Source organism: Balaenoptera musculus, chromosome 7 (assembly GCF_009873245.2).
Source record: "Balaenoptera musculus isolate JJ_BM4_2016_0621 chromosome 7, mBalMus1.pri.v3, whole genome shotgun sequence".
NCBI lineage: Eukaryota > Metazoa > Chordata > Mammalia > Artiodactyla > Balaenopteridae > Balaenoptera > Balaenoptera musculus.
This window is the reverse complement of record NC_045791.1, coordinates 47685893-47704821: the sequence shown is the minus strand read 5'-3', so window position 1 is coordinate 47704821 and position 18929 is coordinate 47685893. Positions and strand designations below refer to the sequence as shown.

The following is an 18929-nucleotide window of genomic DNA, read 5'->3' as shown; positions in this document are numbered from 1 at the left end:
ATTGTAAGGTTAAAAAAATCAGTCATTTCCTAACTATGCTTAATCTTGTCTTATATTTTTCATCCTACCCTTATCTCACAAGAAACCTTTAAGAAATCTCCCCTATATAAATGTTCAAAACACTAATGACTTGGTTATTCTCATTTCTCTGTAAACCCTCTTCCAAAACACAAAAGGAAAAAAACCCTGAGTGTTTTCATTGAATTAATTAAAATTGTATTCCTTCTAGGTGAGTGTTTCTATGGCTGGTTAGAACCTTTGTTGGCCAGAATAGCTGAGAACTACACTGCTGTCGTGAGCCCAGATATTGCATCCATAGATCTGAACACGTTCGAATTCAACAAGCCTTCTCCTTATGGAAGTAACCACAACCGTGGGAATTTTGACTGGAGCCTTTCATTTGGCTGGGAGTCACTTCCCGATCATGAGAAGCAAAGAAGGAAGGATGAAACTTATCCAATTAAGTAAGATGATTACTCTCAAAGTCTTATATACAGTTCAAGTATTTGAATATGTATGCATTCTTTGCTTTTTACAGTAATTTCTGCAAAGGTAATTCACATTAACAAAATAAAGAGTACACATATTCTGTATGGAAAGAATAGGAAAGTCGTTTATATATTTATGTACTTGTTTATACATGATGTTACTGAGTAGGAAGTAGAATTAAGTGAGCTCTTATGTCTTCCTTATAATCATTACTTAAGAATCTTTTTTTTTTTTTTGGCCGAGCCGTGAGGCCAGAATCTTGGTTTCCTTACCAGGGATCGAACCCGGGTCCCCAGCAGTGGAAGCACGGAGTCCTAACTACTGACCACCAGGGAATTCCCTTGAGAATCTTTTAAGTTTGGTTAGAAGACACAATAATTTTGTTCTGCTAGAGAAGGATACTTAAAGTACTTCCTCCGCATCCCCCAAAACTTGACTTTGAAGATAGCATTTTTAGTTTTTATTAATCTATATAAAGACTTGAAATTGTCGTCTCTCTTTAATTTATTTGTACATTTGATTCAGTTGCTCTTAAAATATGTTTTTTTTTCTTATTTGGTTTTTATAACAAAGTTTGACAATGGATTATTTTTCAGAACACCCACTTTTGCAGGAGGACTTTTTTCCATATCAAAAGACTATTTTGAATATATTGGAACTTACGATGAAGAAATGGAAATTTGGGGAGGTGAAAATATAGAAATGTCTTTCAGAGTAAGTTTATAAATATAGCGCTCATACTAAACAATGAAATATATATTTCTAGTTGGCTGATACAGATTATCATGGATGAATGTAGTCTTTACTTTTTGTGCTTTCTAAAATTTAATTGTTAGAAATTTTAGAATAAATATATTTCCTCTTAAAGTGTAACTAAATATATTTATTTATTGCTGCCAGTGTAACAAGAAGCATCAGTTAAACGCCTGTGTCCAGGCATTAACACCAATTAATGCACTTGTAGCTACTGAATTCCAGCCAAGATAAATATAATTAAATCTAGTGCTTCAGGAAATTGGTTGATTGATTATCAAGTGAGTCAGAATGGAAAAACATTTATGTATAATTTTAAAGGACATTGAACTTAACTCTTTGGATTAAACGAGCTTTTTTTCCCTATACATATTAAAAGTTAATATGAGAAATAAAAGAAAGGTTTTGGATGATCTCCACATGTACATATTAGATTTCATGAGTTTATTTTCTGCAATGATTTTGTCATTCATTTCTTATCACTTAGGCTGGAATGTAGTGGAAAAAGAACTGAACTAGGAGTTGGAAGATTTAAGTTTTGGCTCTGGCTTCATCACATAATGGCAGTGATGATCTTGGCCAAGTTTGAGCTGCTTAAGGGCAGGGGTCTTGTTTTATTCATTTAAATATTCCCAAGCCCCAGCACATGTTGGATCTCAAGCAGTCTGTTGAACTGAACATATCACCAAGCTTTCTCACTTGTTTAAAAAAAAAAGAAAGAGAGAGAGAATACAACTACTGCCCTAATATTAGCACATATTATTAAACATGACTTTTAGATTTTTCATTTATGGCAGAACAAACTGTCAAGATATTTAAGTGAGTAGGTATTGATTTAGCGATTTGCCATTTTAGAGTTAATGCAAATAAGTTTTTTTGACCCTCTATCTCTAAATAGTATGAAGTTTTTATAATGATCAAGTTTAATAGATTGTGCTTTGGTAATAACGATTGTCTGGAATTTGTTTCTTGGTCACAAAATTGAATATACAAGAGATAAATAGAGTCTGGGCTCACTTACTCCAAGTCTGCTGTGGAAGTCAAATGCAGAAGAGCCATTGGTCTTCTGTGGATACTAGAGAGCTTGCATAATTTTTGCAAAAAAAAAAAAGAAGAAATTGTGGACTTTACTTTTATGAGAGATCTGAAATCACTATTTTGTTAAAGTAATTTCTGAAGATGTGGGGTTGTTTTGTCTCTTCTGTCTGTACCATTTAAAAATAATTCTTTATCTTTGAGAACTTAAGTTGAACTGGCAGTGAGCAGAGACTATTTGTAAAGCTGCAATAAATCTCTTATTTTGTTTTTATTAGTATCTTAAAGGTGAACTTAAAAGCAACACTTTGATTTTCCTAAAATACTGTAAATTTAAACAAATATCATTAATTATCAGGTGTGGCAATGTGGTGGGCAGTTGGAGATTATGCCTTGCTCTGTTGTTGGACATGTTTTTCGCAGCAAAAGCCCTCATACCTTTCCAAAAGGCACTCAGGTGATTGCTCGCAACCAAGTTCGCCTTGCAGAAGTCTGGATGGATGAATATAAGGAAATATTTTATAGGAGAAACACAGATGCAGCAAAAATTGTTAAACAAGTAAGTTAGGACTAAATAATTAAATTACGGTAAAAATCCACAACAAGTTCACATGTCCTTTTACCTGTTGGAGTCAACTCAAGCATAAAACATTTTTTTAAAAAGTTATTTTTAAAGCTGGGCTTTTGAGCTCAAAAATATATAACTCATTGATGTCAGTTTTCTTTTCTTTTTTTTTTTGAAAAAGTCAAGTAAACTGCATTTAAAAAGTTGAGATATTCTACCTGATGTTACCCTTTTAATATGGAAGATATTTAGTTTTTGTAACTGCTTTGGTTCAGTATTTTACTCAAAGAAAATAAGGTTAAGTGGAACTGCTTTTAACTGGTTTTAGGTGATGTGATTAGCACCTAAATCAAGGTGCTAAGTGGCATTTTGAACTGGAGAGCTAGACAGTGTCAGAATGGGACAGGAGAATGAACCAGAAGTATCAAGCTTTCTTATTTCCAGTTCTGGTTCCACTGCTCCCTGGAGGGGTGACTTTGGCAAAGCCCCTTGAGACTGTGAAATGGTTATGGTGCTTCATAGGGTGGTTGACAGATTGGCCAGACATGAAGCATGTGCTCCACCACATTTCTTCTCTCTCCCTCCCTGTCTTGAGATAAAATACTTGCCTGTCTCCCAGAGCAGCTGTGAAATGAGGAAATAAGTGCTAACAAATGCATGGCACTGTGGTTGTTGTTGACCTGTCCTAGATCAAAGCTCTGCAGAATCATCATGCCTAATGCATTAGAACTGAGTCCCAGCAGTTTCAATATTGGATGTGGTAAATAAGCTAGACAGTTTAAGGACATGCTTCGGCGAATGGCACCCAACTCTTTGTAAGAAACAGTGCCGATTTGCAAGCAGGTATATATTGGGATTAAAGGGCATCAACATTTCGAATGTCATAAAGAAAGATCTGGTTACCTCATTTCGGTTTTTCTTTGGTCTCTGGTATCTCCCTGTAACATGTCAGTACCATGCAAAGTCAGAGCACTACTGGGTCAGATTGCTAACTTTTTACCCAGGGCCACCAAAAAAATTGGGCAGATTGTGTACTGCACAAAAGTACTTGGCTAACCAGGCGAGTGGATGCTAAATTCAGCTTATGCTCTCTTGTCACCAACAAAGGGGCAAGTGAGCCAGCAAACCCTTGTTTTTAACATAGAGCAAGTAGACCCATATGGTAAAATGTGTAAGCTACCCAGAAGTCCTTCAGAGTTTCATACTTTTTGCTAAAACACCTGCGTTCAAAACATTGAAGGTGGCAGAGAAAATATTTTCCTTAGTTGAACTGATAAGCTTGAGTATTTACTTTTTCATATATTTAGGCACCCACTGTAATTTTTCTTTAAAATTTTGCCTGTACCAAATACCTTTTCAATTTAATAGTGCTTTTTCTTTTTTAAGTTTTCTTAGTCCTTTTAAATACGGTAAAGGAAAATAAAATAGAATTGATTAAAAACTTGACTTTTTTCTACTAAAACATTGTTATCGTTAGGATATTATTAGAAGATGCTGTTAGGAGTAAGCAACACCCTTAAAACTAGAAAAAAATATTCCCAACTGCGTTGCTTTTTGTGGTCTTGACTGGAGAAGAGTTCTGTTACATCATGCACCGTTAGCACTGTTTCTCTATACCTGCTTTCTCACACCACACTTTACAGACCACTTTTGCGTATAAAACTAGGATCAGTTTTGGATGCCCCCACTACCATTTTTTGCCTTCAGCATTTCACTAGGGATCTTTGTCCCATGACAGAGGTTTGTGGCACAAAGGAAGAATGAAATAGCACTAGGTCGGCACTGCAGTGGTCCCTGATTCTCTTTGAAGCCACAAGTGAGCAGCCACACGTACTTGTTGCCTGAATGAATGGTGACTGTAGTTAAATCGCATCTTACATTTTGGCCCAGAATTTTTTTTCAAAGTCCTAAATGTAAATACAAATAGTAGCATTCGAAGTACTTTATCAGTGCTGTTTTAATTAAGCATCCGCCTTCCCTTCTCATCTTTCTCCAGAAGTCATTTGGTGATCTTTCAAAAAGATTTGAAATAAAGCACCGCCTTCAGTGTAAAAATTTTACATGGTATCTGAACAATATTTATCCAGAAGCGTATGTGCCAGACCTTAATCCTGTTATAGCTGGATATGTGAGTATTTTCCTGTTCTTTTTACTTGGTAGACTCCCTGCCACCAATATTTAGGTGGTTCAGAAAAATTGCTGAAATATTTTCTGTTTTATTGCTTTTGAGATTTTACATTATTATTATTAACACCACTTCCTGAAATTAATTGCAAAAAAATATAAACCGCATAGATTTTTTACAAAATTTATAACTTGAAAATTTCCCTTTAGATTAAAAGTTTTGGTCAGCCTCTATGTCTGGATGTTGGAGAAAATAATCAAGGAGGCAAACCATTAATTTTGTATACGTGTCATGGACTTGGGGGAAACCAGGTGAGCACTGCACTAAAAATCCTCCCTTCTCTTTAGTACCTACAAACAGAAGTAAGTTGTTGCATGTTTTTCAGAATTCCTAAATCAATTTTATGTTCAGGTAAACTGGTATGTGAAATGTTTTTAGATTAAGTTTGGCAATTCATATAGAAGTTGCAGAGTACTTTATTTTGATTTTCACTCTGCCTCTGAAAGCAGTTTGAGGTTGCTTACCCATTTAGTAGAAAGGCAAATGAGAAAATAATAGAATAATGCCATTTGAAATGAAAAACAGGATCTTCTATGTGAATCTTTGATGTTGCATGACTATTAGCATGGTGATTTTGCTAAATTATACGTAAAGGCTATATTTAACTGGATTTGACAGCAAATAACATCATGTTCATACTGTATTTTTGTGGTCCATGATATTAAAAGTTTGATGGAGATACACACACACACAGATATATACAGATACACATACATATATGTACATATATGTTGATGATGTGTATATATATTCATATCTTAAAATTTTCCTTACACACTATATATTAGACGAAAAAATAATTATGTAAATAGTTACATTCTTTTGGAAATAACACTGGACTATCCAGTAAAAATTAAGGTTTTGAGCAAGGAGAAATATTTCCTCATTTGTAAAAATCCTATCACTAAATGTAAATACTTATAAATTTATTTCAGGCCTCCTCTAGCATTACATCTATTTTATCATAAAACTTGAAGATATATTTTATACATTGTTTTGTCTGTTTTTCTCCTATCATTGCCATAAAGATGTTTTTATAGTTCTGTCTCTAAAATAATTTTTAAATTATAAATAGCATATAGCCATCTTTTAGAAATTTGGGGATGCTGAAGTAATTCACATATTCCTTCAACAAGTATTTGTTTGGCGCCTATAATGTAACTCACACTCTTATAGTAGGGAAAAAGACAAAGTCTCTATCTTGTGGAGCTTGTATTCTAGAAGGAAAGGAAAAAATAAATATGTAATTTTAGGTATAAAGAAAAATAAAGCAGAGTAGGGGGATAATGTGTGTGCAGGGGGGGTAGTTATTTTCGGAGGTTCAGGAAGACGTTTTTGAGAAGGTGACCTTAGAGTGGAGGCCTGAGGAATTGGGAGAGGAACTATGTTCCAGGAGGAGAGCATCTTGGCAGAGGACGCAAGGCCAGAGGCCCAGCGGCAGGTAAAAGGAGCAAGCATAAAGCCAGTGTGGCTGGAGCAGAGTGGTCCAGGAAAACAGGGGTGGAAAATGAGATCAGAGACATGAATTAGGGGCCAGGTCATATAAGGCTTTGCTGGCCTCGTTAAGGAACTTGAATTTAATTCCAAGTGTGACAGAAGCCACCTGAGGATTTTGAGCTAAAGAATTATATTTTCTAGTTTATATTTTAAGAAGATAACTCTGGCTTCTATTACCCTGACATAACCATTGATTTTATTTTGATTTATTTCCTTTAAATGTTATTTTCAATCAAGCATTGCATTTAAACTAGTTTGGGAATTGTAGTTCCTTGAGTGCTAGATGTTTTTGAGATATCATCTAACTCGATCATTTCCTCATGTTCCCTTCTACTGTTTTGACCAGATAATGATATTTTTTTTTATAGCATAAAACTCCATTGTAACAGTATTGGACTATGCCAAATGAAAATAAGTATTTTGATAATGTGACTAAATTGACTAATATACTGGTGCAGTGCAGTTTAATTCATTATGGCTTTGTAACACAATGCTTTGCCTCTTCCCCTTTCTCTTCCAGTGTAGTTGTCCTGGTTCTAAGTTAAAATTCTCTCCAGTGTTCTCAGTTAGACAATAACATACTCTTTGGTTGTCTAAGTATCTTCAACTATTCTCCATTCCTTATAACTTCCCTCTTAATGGTTTTTAAAAAATAATATGAGTAATGTAAAGTTCTGGTCGGCCTTTCTTTTCATCTTTGAAATCCTAAGGTTTATCTTTCTTAAAGAAGTACAGCCAGAGTGCTGTTTTCGTGATCTAAACCCATTTTTTTTCAGTGTCTCCATCTGAAGAGCTATCAGTTATAAAAATATTATATTTGTGGAGTGAGATAAATTAAGTATGAGGCTAAGACCAGGGGAACTCACGATTAATTCAGCTAATGTTTGTGGAGTGCCTACTCTAATATACATAAAGGGTTTAGAACAGTCCCCGCCTAGCACATAATAAGGGCTCAATAAATATTAGTGCTAAGACTAATTATTTCACTATTGAAAATCAATTATGTTCACTCATTTTTTCTTTGGAATGTCGACATTATGAAGTATTTGATGTATAATGGATGTTATTACTAGATACACTGCCTGACTTTGGTCTATGGTGAAGTCAGCTAGCTACACACACAATTCCAATAGAGTGCTATGAAAGTTATCTCTGATGGACTATGGGAAGCCTGAGAAGAGTGTAATTTTGTGCATAGGACAAATTCAGGGAAAACTAAAGAAAGAAGGTAATATTTGAATTGGCTTTTGAAGGATCAAAAGGAGCTAGCTAGGCAGAAAAGGATCCAGAAAGATATTCTAGGGAGTAAAGCAAAGTGCAGTTATGGATACATATGTTCTGCATTGGTAGAATTGTGTGAAAGGAGCATAGTGTATAATTGGGACAATGGTTGATGTTAGACTGAAAGTGGAAGATTTCACGTACCAGTTAAGAAGTGTGGACTTTATCTTAGCAACAGCAGTGATTGTGAATCATTAAGCAGGGAATGTAAGGGATCAAATCAATGTTACAAAAGACTAACTGGCAGCAGAGTGGACTGAATTATAGGAGCAGAAATTGGAGGTACCTGGAGGTATCGCAGTAGAGATTTTGAGTGCCTGAACAAAAGAAGTGAGGATGTGGAAGTAAGGATGGGTGAGATGGTAACATCTGAGAGGAAAATTCAGTAAGGCTAAGGGGCTACTTAATTGGACATGTGGAGAGAGAGAAGCATCAATAATAGTAACAATAGCTAAAAATGTATTGAATGCTTACCATGTACCAGTTATTGGTCTAAATGCTTTACATGTATTAAACCATTTATCTTCATAACCCTATGAGGTAGGAGCTATTAAATTACCCATTTTACAGGCAAGGAAACTGAGGCAGGAAAAGTGTCATCGTGTGCCCCCCGCCCCCCACCTTCGTGCAGCTTGCAGGATCTTAATTCCCCAACCAGGGACTGAACCTGGGCCATGGCAGTGAAAACACCGAGTCCTAACCACTGGACCACCAGGAATTCCCAAGAGTACCCTGTTTAAATGTTTCTAGTTTAAATGAAAATGCCATTAATTGAGATGAATAAGAGAGAAGAAACACTTGTGGTGAGAAAGAGGTAGTTAATGGGCTTGCTAAACGTTTCCAGGCTCTTTTCTGCGGCAAACCTATTCTAGCCTCCATCCTACCTGATAGCTTACAATTTCTGACATGGGAAGGAAGACAATACCTTTGTAATTAAGTAACTATCTGTTGGTGATAGGCTGGAGAAAGGCTATAATATCTTCTGTCCCAAAAACTCAGGTTACGATTCTGATACTTACTTCATTGTATTATTTTGGTGAATTACACGTGACTCCATTATTCAGTGAGTTGCTGATTTTTTTTTTTTTTGGCCGACAATTTTGCAACTGAGGATATAGAGTGCTCTCGTCAGTAACAGCATTCTTCTTTTCACAGTACTTTGAATACTCTGTTCAACATGAAATTCGGCATAACATCCAGAAGGAATTGTGTCTTCATGCTGCTCAAGGTGTCGTTCAGCTGAAGGCATGTGCTTACAAAGGTCACAAGACACTTGTCACTGGAGAACAGATATGGGAGATCCAGAAGGTACCTCAGTACAATTAATTCACCCCTTTATGTAATCATTTTGATTAGCTCTAATTGCTTATCTGGGAAAATACATGAAACATACTATATTAATATTATCTGTCAGAATTTCTGTCTTTGTTAACTTTGTCATTATGTATGTCTACCCATGTGGTAAGAAAGATATCTATGAATTAAATACTCTTAGGAGCAAAATAGTTGTAAAATATCTTAGAGCATGATTTATGCAGTTCAACATGTCTGTGGATTATTAATAATATTTGTTCGTATATGTTTTAGAATTTCTTATGATGCTTCTTGTGACAGTCATACTTTTGTTTTCCTGGCAGAGAAGAGAAAAATAATTATTTTTTCTTACCTAAAGTGATTAATTCTTTCCTTCCCTATTTTAGTACTTTTTCATGAATCTAGAATTGAGAGAATATGTGAAAGGTTTTTTTCTGTTTTTAAACCTATGTTTTAAAGCTTAGCTGGAAACTAGCAGTTCTTAGCTGAATATTGTTTTGTGTAATTCTATAACACTATAAGATGACTTTTATGACAGGATTTTTTAGAGTTTGTCACTTATAATTATATCAGTGAAATATTTTTTATTTGAAAACTTGATTGAGACCTTTTTCTGCATACCTCTCCTCATTTATATATCACCTTCTGTGAATTGAACAGTGGTGGCATAAATGATGTTGCCTACACCAAAAACCAACAAGATTTTATCAGACATAGTAGATACTAGAAAGATTAAAAGTTAACAATGGTGTATATTTGTTATGTAAGTCTCACTTTGGCTTCCATGGGACCATAAAGTGTTTTTATATTTCTCCGTTAACTTTGAGTTTTGAAACTTAATGTCTGTTGTATTTCTTTTTATTCTAGGACCAACTTCTATATAATCCATTCTTTAAAATGTGCCTTTCAGCAAGTGGAGAGCATCCAAGCTTAGTGCCATGCAATCCATCAGATCCACTCCAAAAATGGATTTTTAGCCAAAATGATTAAGTGTTCCTTAAAATTAAGGAGTTGAAAAAGGAGATATTCTTTCTCATAAAACTGTGACTAGGCATACACTGTAGTTTTTGAAAATTATGCAAAAGCAGCTAATTGTAACTTATTCCAAGTGCATTTTTCTTATTTATATCTTAAAATGTCTATGTAGCACCGCTACAGAAGTCCCTTAAGTTTCCATTTCAAAGCACAATAGCTAGTAATACCAAAGACTATTTTGAAATGTCCAGATGCAGAGGAAAAGATGTTTACAGTATGATGAAAATAATTTTCCAAGTAAAGTGATGTTTGTGTGCTTGGTACGCTTGAGAATATGCATAGCTACATTCACACACTCACAATTTAAAATTTTTCTTCTAGTTTTTTTGGGGGGCGGGAGAAAGATTTGATACTGTATTTTTTTAACTACATAGAAATGGATCAATGAAGGTCAAAAATTGGCCTTTGTGTAAAACCAGGAAATTTTTTATAGAGCTAGAATTTATTATATAAAAATGCAGGTAAACTTCTTTTGCATTTTGTTAACTTATCTGTCAAATATTTCCTTAAACATGAAATTAAGTGAATAAGGAGAAGACTATTTTTAACACTTCAATTTCTTGGCAAATTTTAAAATATTTCTTAGTCTAAAGTTCACTTGACTTGAAGCAAAAGACTTAAAAAAATAACTATACTGTGTGTTTTCCCAAAGAAATTTTTAAAAAACCTCTAAGTCGCTATCTGTTAAAAAGGTGTCTTTTTCCTTTCTGTTCGTCTTTTTTCCTATCAAAATTCACTAATCTTGAATGTTTATGAAATTGAATTTCAAATGCAGAATACTTGACTCATTTAAAGCAAAAATTTTTTTGTTACTGATTCAATTATAGATTGTCTTTGTAATGAATTTTTTCACCAAAAAACCTTATTACTATCTATGGAAAACACAATAAAACAAATTCTTATCACTATTGTAACTATTTAAGTTTTTTTTATTTTTTGGATAAAACATATAATTAATAATAGCTAGGGGAAGCATGAATTTTGTATCCTGAATTTCTAAGCACCAACTGCAGAGTCATCAGATATTTCTGAAGGGAAAAAAACATTTAATAGTAATGGCATAAAAAAATGGGGAATGGAGAAGATTCTGTGTTAGATATTTAGAAAATTTTGTACCAATTTCTGATAACTTTCCTTAAGCATATGATAGAGTAATTTTTTTAAAATGTGATGCTTACTGAGAAGATTTAACAATTTTTGGTCATTTTATATATAGATCTATTCTTATTGAAGAAGTAATGTGTGATTGGCTTTATGTTTTAAACCTGTCTTCAGTTGTACATAAGAAAATATTTTTAAATTATTGGCTCCATCTTCTCATTGTTTGTACTTTGAACTTACATTAAAAAAAACTCTGCACTCTTTAATTTATTACAGTGCCAACTTTTATTTTAATTCAACTGATATTTATTGTGTGTCTAACTTTGTGCCAGAAGTTATGGTAGGCATAGTAAGACTAATATTGCCTTCGAGCTTAGGTCTTATGGAGCAGAAAGACAAATAATTTTGAAATAGCACAGTGAGTGACATTATGATGTTATATTTTATGATGCAAATGACAGTTCACTATTCATATTGAATATTTCTTTAGTAAGTAAAGGTATTTCTTTATTACTTTTTCTAATACTAATATGTATTCTGAAATATACACTAGAGCCCACATACATGTATAATTTCTGTTTCTCAATTCATTAACTCTAGAGTGAACATCCAGGAGCAAATATTGCTCTTAGAGTTCATTGTATCTCACAAAACAAAACAAATCCCCAAAGGTATTTTATAAATTATGAGCTTAAGTCAAGCATATTAAAAAAAACAACCAAAAAACAAATCTGAGCTCCCTCTGTGTATTAGTCATGTATCGTCATGTTAAGATCCAACCAAAATCTATATAGATTAGGTTGATTTTATTATGTCTTCATTATATGCATTCACAGGGAGAATCCTTTTTACCTGATTTGGGAGCCTCAGGCTGTTGCTCAAGTGTCATATAATTCATTTCATTAAGAATTTGCCCTTCATGTAGAAGGTAGTATCTTTTAAAATCTGAATTTTGAAACAGTGCTAGCAGGAAGTTATTTATGGACTCTGGTTGCCATCTACCTGAGAGATTTGAATGCACTCAAGTGTGAAACTGTGGAACTCTTGTTCAGTTTGAAGCTACCTGGGAAATGGTCTAGTGGCTGCAGAAGACCTGGTATGTTGCCTTCATTCCAGAGGACCAAACCTACTCAGGTAAACCTTATGGGTGTAAAGCCGTGACGTGACCACACAATTAACCACAGCAGAAAATAAGCAGTAAACTAAAATTGCTTATTACTACAGCTGTTGGTAATGAACTTTTAAGTCCCTGTATTGACAGAGAATTGGCCTTACTGTTGATAGACAACTTAATTAAATACTATGTGAACCATCAAAATATAAGTTCAAAAAGATAGGAGCTACTATTTCTGAGAAAATAAGGTTGGGTGCTTTGAAGAAGCTAGAAAACAGTCAAATTATTTTTAAAAACGCTCCTAAGTTATGTGTAGATAAGAATTAGAAAAGAGAAAGCAAAAATCAAATTGCTTCACAATTGACCTTAAAGAAAGCAAAACGAAATATCTTCAGATGATACATTTTTAGTGTGGTTATGCAGGAAACTTGTTGCATAATTCTTGTAAACCAGTTCATATTCTTATTTATTTAATGCTTCTTGTATACCATTCTGTTATTTCATGAATGCAATTCTTCTTTTATTTTGCTAAGAATATTAATGGAATTTGAAAATTTTTGTGTTTTCATCTACTGTATTGACTGTTTCCTCTGAGCTACATTTTTCCCATATTGTTTTACTTTCTGCATTTCACAATGGATACTTGCCTTAAATGTCTGGTGATTCTTTATTGTCTGTTTATCTATAACAGAGAATCACTGAATACTTATTGGAAAACTTTGTAGTATGGGGAGGGCTTGTTGATTGTGGTCTTTCGTAGTAGATGACGTTATTGGGACTCTTGTACTGAGAAACAAAATGGCTGGTTAGATCCCCTGAGAAGAATCTTCCAATCACCTTCCTGGAGGGTATAGACCCAAATGTCGTTAGGAGAAGAAGACTGGGGGTATGTTTTCAATATAAGACTCCTGTCCTCAACTGTGCTTTGTGTTACCTGTTCTAGATTACCCTCTCCAGTGAGTGAATCTCTCAGCTTCTGCTTTGAGTACAGGAGAGGAACTAGGGGTCTAAATGTCTGGCAGATAGACTTTTAGCTAGTCCTCCTCTTTCGACTCTATTTTCTCCCTCACTTCCAGAGGCACCTAGTACCACCAGTTCTTTATTATTTCAATGGACTTGCAGTGTAAAATGGATTACTGCTCTGTTTTCTCCACTGCTAGCTTTGAATTAACCTTCCTTCATTCTGTTGACACTCACTACTAATTGGTTTGCTTTCCAAACTCCGAAATTTTGTCACTGAAACTCTTCTCTTTCTTCCTATGAATTTATGAATTTTCTCTATATCTTTACTGTCATTTTCATAGGAGTTTGGATGTTACCAGAAGAGAATGAGGGTCAAATCTAATAATGAAAAACTTCCATTCATTCTTCAATGACCTCCAATCTACCTCTGTCACTGACAACTTCCAAGCTGCCAAATCCAATATCCCTTTTCCTGTCCTCATACAACTAAGCACCGCAACATCTGAAATGATTGACTACAACCTCGTTTTTTAAAATCTTTGAAACCCTTGAAACCCTTTTGTCTCCAGGCTTCTCTGGCACCACATGCTTCTATCTCCAGTCCTACTGCCCTTCTCCAAACCATCGTATCTCACATGGAGTAAGATGATCTCTTAACTAATGTCCCTGATTTTTTTTTTGTCATTCTGACCCAGTCCGTGCCTCTTTCCTGCCTCATCTGTGACCAGGTTTCTCTGGCTCACTGTGCTCCAGACACAGCAGTTGCCTCTTCCATTTGTCTCATGTCAAGCTTGTTTCAGAGCCTGTGCTTTCTTTGTCTGGATGCTCTTCACAACGGTATCTTTTACATGCTTCAGGTCTCAGATCAAATAACATATTCTCAGAAGGGATTACCTTTATAAAGTAACTCGATCACTACTGCATCACCCTGTTTATTTCCTTTATTACATTTACAATTGCCTGAAATTATTGTCTTATTTTATATGTGAACTTGTCTTTTATCTCCACTAAGTGTCAGCTTCATGAGGGCAAGGTAAGAAACAATGAAATTCATGTCACATTACAATTTAGGTAATGTGTACATCTTCTACATAAAAGCACTCTGTATTTTAAACACAGAGTGGGTGCCAGTGAGGAAGGGCTATGAGCCTAGGAGTGGACGATGCGGAGGAACAATGGGCAAAAATAAAAAGAACCACAACAAAGAAAGGATTTTGCTTGGACTGATGAAGATAGATACAAATTTTTTTTAAAATCTTGATAGGAAAAATTATCTGAGTCTATACATTATTTCTTCAAAAGATGTTTTACAGAGAACATAGATTTATGTATAAAATCCTATAGTACAAGAATAATGGAACCAAAAAATAACAGTACTAATTCACATAGCAAACAGTAAATTTATGAAACTCATTACCTAAAGAGTTTATGTATGTGGAATTTTTGCATAGATATAAAATAAACTCAGCAAAATTGATGGTTGATCAATTCACAATTGATAAGGAAAGGTAAGATGTTTAGCATGTTCCCAAGCTTTGAGGGTGACACAAAGGCTAATAGGCATGTCCTCAAACCTATCCCTTGAGCACATCAGTCACAGATACATACTTCTTTGAATGTTAGCTATGAGAGTGTTTTTTTCTATTTAACAGTTTCTTAATTTTAAGGTATTCCTTTGGAACCTCAGCTATCCATTGTGTAAATTATGGAGAAGTCTATTTTTTTTCCGGTGGATATTTTGAAAATGTCTCCCCTTTTAAAACAACATTAATTGTGAAAAACACTTTTCTTTGAAAGTATGAGAGGAATCCAAGGTGTTTAAAAAAAAGTTACTTTCAATGACTTAAAAAAAAAAAAAAAAAAAAAAGACCAAATAGGGGCTTCCTTGGTGGCGCAGTGGTTAAGAATCTGCCTGCCAATGCAGGGCACACGGGTTCGAGCCCTGGTCTGGGAAGATCCCACATGCCGCGGGGCAACTGGGCCCGTGAGCCACAACTACTGAGCCTGCGCGTCTGGAGCCTGTGCTCCGCAACAAAAGAGGCCGCGATAGTGAGAGGCCCGCGCACCGCGATGAGGAGTGGCCCCCCCCCGCTTGCTGCAACTAGAGAAAGTCCTCGCACAGAAACGAAGACCCAACACAACCAAAAAAAAAAATTAAATAATTAAAAAAAAAAAAAGACCAAATAACTTCTACTTATTTGTAAAATTTTGTTAACTGGAAAGAGCATTATTTTGTATTCTGTATTAGAGTGCTTTCATTATTTTATTTTTCCATCAGAGTTCTTAACTCTGGATGACTTCTGTGGAAAAGGAATTTGTTGAAAGAATACTGAGTAGGTTCACAGAATCATTTGGAACACTGGAGATAACGCTAGAGAAGTGGGCAGGACAAAGCAAAGCGTGTAGCTTTGAAGCTAAAGTCATGCTGCAGAAGGACGCTGGTGAGGATACCGTTTCCACTACTACCGAACACCAGAGGAACGGTTTGCCCCTCTTAGTCACCTGGCATTGGCACTGGCCACTGCTGACACTGGCTACTAGATGACCCGCCTGCTACAGTTGTGACTGGATTCCCGAAGTTACTGCCATGGCTGCTAGTGTGAATTCCCACTGCCAGTATCCAGGCTGTTCATGTGCCCTCCCCGCAAGGGAATGGAGCTTATGAAAGTTGGTATCTGGCTTTGGGGCTTCTGCAGCAGAAGGCAGCAATTTCACAGGCATAGGAAGGGAGTTCAGATGCCAGGGAGAAAAAAAAAAAAAAAAAAAAGACAGATGACTTTAGAACAAATCCTAGGATTTGTAAACTATAACATGATTTCTTTCCTTGCTATCTCTTCCTTTAAAGTTTAAAGCACACATTTAAATGATTATACATATTATATGTATGAAAATGCTTCCACTTAATCATATTGTGAGCACTTTCTCACTGTCCTCTTTTTTTGCCTCTCAGGTCAAAGATATTATATTTTTTTCATTCCTGTGCTGTGTAGAGTTAGATAATATGTTTTCTACCAGTAGCAATTTTTAGTTTGTCTTATAAACTTAAGTTTTTATTGAGACATGACATAATTTATACACAATAAAATGCACAGAGCTTTTGTTGTTCATCATAATGTTTTTGAGAGTCATCCATGAAGTTTTATGTATCTGTAGATTTGCCTTTTAACTGCCAAGTAATATTCCATGTATGGATGCACCATGCTTTGTTTATCCATCTTCCATTGATGGACATTTCAGTTGTTTTTAGTTTTTGGCTAATTTGAACAAGAGTGCTGTGAACATTCACGTACAAGTCTTTCTGTGAATGCATGGTTTTACTTCTTTTAGATAGATACCTAGGAATGGATCATAGATTTGATGTATGTTGTATGTATGTTGTATTTTCAGCCTTTTTGATTTTAGGCATTCTAGTGAGTGTGGACATGTATCTCATGGTGGTTTTAATTTTTATTTCTCTGATGAGGAATGATTTTGAACACCTTTTCATGTTCATTTTGGACAGACATATATCTTTTTTGTAAAGTGTTTAAGTTTTTTGTGCATGTTTATTGAGTAGATTTTGTTATTATTGATTTGTAGAAGATCTTCATATATTATGAGTACAAGTCCTTAGTTAGACATACGTATTGTAAATATTTTCCCCCAGTCGGAAGCTTGATTGTTTATTTTCTTAATGATGTGTTTTAATGTACAGAACTTCTTTTTATTGAAGTGTAATTTTTCACATTTTCTTTTCTGTTTCTTGCTTTGTGTGTTCTAAGAAATCTTTACCTGCTCCAAGGGTGTGAAGATATATTTCTATTTCTTCTAGACACTTTATTGTCTTAGCTTTTATTTTAGGTGAATAATTCATCTTGAAATACTTTTTATATATGGAGTGATGTAGGAGTTTGAGATTTATTTATTTAATTTTCATAAGGATATCTAGTTGTTCTAATATCATTTGTGAACTTTCTTTCCCCAAAGAATTGCATTGGTGCCCTTGTTGAGAAATCAGTGCACTCTGTGTGTCTATTTTTGGGCTCTCTAGTCTATTTTGTCTAGATCTACATGTCTTTCCTTATGGCAATACTACACTATCTTGATTACTACAGTTCTATAATAGGTTTTGAAATCCTGTAGAACAAGTTGCCCAACTTTATTATTCCTTTTTTCAAGATAGTTTTGGCTATTCTAGATTCTTTGTCTTTGATTTTATGTCCTGTATTTGCATTTGCATTTATCTTGTAGGCTGCAAAGTTGCTGAACTTGTTTATTAGTTCCAATAGTTTGTTAGTGAAATACTTAAGGTTTTATGTACATAAGATTCTGCCATAACTGAATAGAAATAGTTTTACTTTTTTCTTTCCAATCTTTATGTGTTTTGTTTCTTTCTTGTCTAGGTGCTCTGGCTAAAACCTCCATTACAATGTCCTTTTTATACATCAAAATATTTAATTTGCCAATCTTTGTTAGGGATTTTGTATCTATGTTCATGAAAGACATTTGTTTGGAATTTTCTTGTAATGTCTTTGTTAGGTCTTGTTATTCAGGTTATGTTGACTCATAAAACTATTTGGGAAGTTGTTTCCTCCTCCTTTATTTTCTGAAAGACAATGTGTAATAGAAATATTATTTTTTCCTTAAATGATAGGATTTACTAGAGAAACCATCTTGGCCTGGATTTCTTTCTTTCTTTTTTTAAAAATTTTGACTCCTTTCACCCATTTTACCCACCCCCCACGCTCTATTTCTGGCACCTCAATCTGTTTTCTGTATCTTTGAGTTTGGGGGCGGGGAGGGGTTCCATGTATATGTGAAATCGTACAGTGTTTGTCTTTCTTTGTCAGACTTATTTCACTTAGCATAATGCCCTCAAAGTTCATTCAAATTGTTGCAAGTGGCAAGATTTCCTTCTTTTTTATGGCTGAATAATATTCCATGTGTATATATACCACATTTTCTTTATCCATTCATCTCTTGGTGGACACTTAGGTTGTTTTCCTGTCTTGGCTATTGTAAACACTGCTGCAATGAACCTGGGGGTAGAGATATCTTTACAAGATAGTGATTTTGTTTCTTTTGGATATATATCATATGGTAGTTCTAATTTTTTGAGTATCATATGGTAGTTCTAATTTTTTGAGGAACCTTCGTACTGTTTTCCACAGTAGCTGTACCAGTTTACATTCCCACCAACAGTGCACAGGGATTCTCTTTTCTCCACATCCTCATCAACACTTCTCATCTCTTATATGTCTGATGATAGCCATTTTAACAGGACTGAGGTGATATCTCATTGTAGTTTCGATTGGCATTTCCTTGTTGATTAGTGATGCTGAGCACATTTTCATGTACCTGTTGGCCATTTGTATATTTCTTTGGAAAAATGTCTATTCAATTCCTCTGCCTATTTTTTAACCGTATTTTTTTGGTTTCGTTTTGCCTTCTTTTGCTGTTGAGTTGTCTGACTTCTTTTACATATCTTAGACATTAACCCTCTCTTTTTAATGAAGGGTTAATTTAGTGTTCTTTAAGTATTTCAGCTTTTCTTATATCAACTTTGCTGTATACTTTTCAAGGAATTAGTTTATTCTCTCTAAATTGCAAATTTATTG

General features: G+C 34.6%; 1 protein-coding gene across 3 annotated transcripts in view; it reads left to right on the top strand.

Moving 5' to 3' along the window:
- Positions 1-11501, top strand: part of GALNT3 (polypeptide N-acetylgalactosaminyltransferase 3) — a 45353-nt gene extending 33852 nt beyond the window's left edge. For all 3 annotated transcript variants that reach the window (XM_036859098.1, XM_036859096.1, XM_036859097.1), the window contains 7 exons: positions 230-464; positions 1086-1203; positions 2636-2836; positions 4839-4970; positions 5177-5278; positions 8961-9113; positions 9987-11501. In XM_036859098.1, the coding sequence (XP_036714993.1) occupies positions 230-464; positions 1086-1203; positions 2636-2836; positions 4839-4970; positions 5177-5278; positions 8961-9113; positions 9987-10109 (1064 nt within the window). In that variant the 3' untranslated portion in view covers positions 10110-11501. The remainder of the gene's footprint in view (positions 1-229; positions 465-1085; positions 1204-2635; positions 2837-4838; positions 4971-5176; positions 5279-8960; positions 9114-9986) is intronic.
- Positions 11502-18929: the final 7428 nt, after the last annotated feature.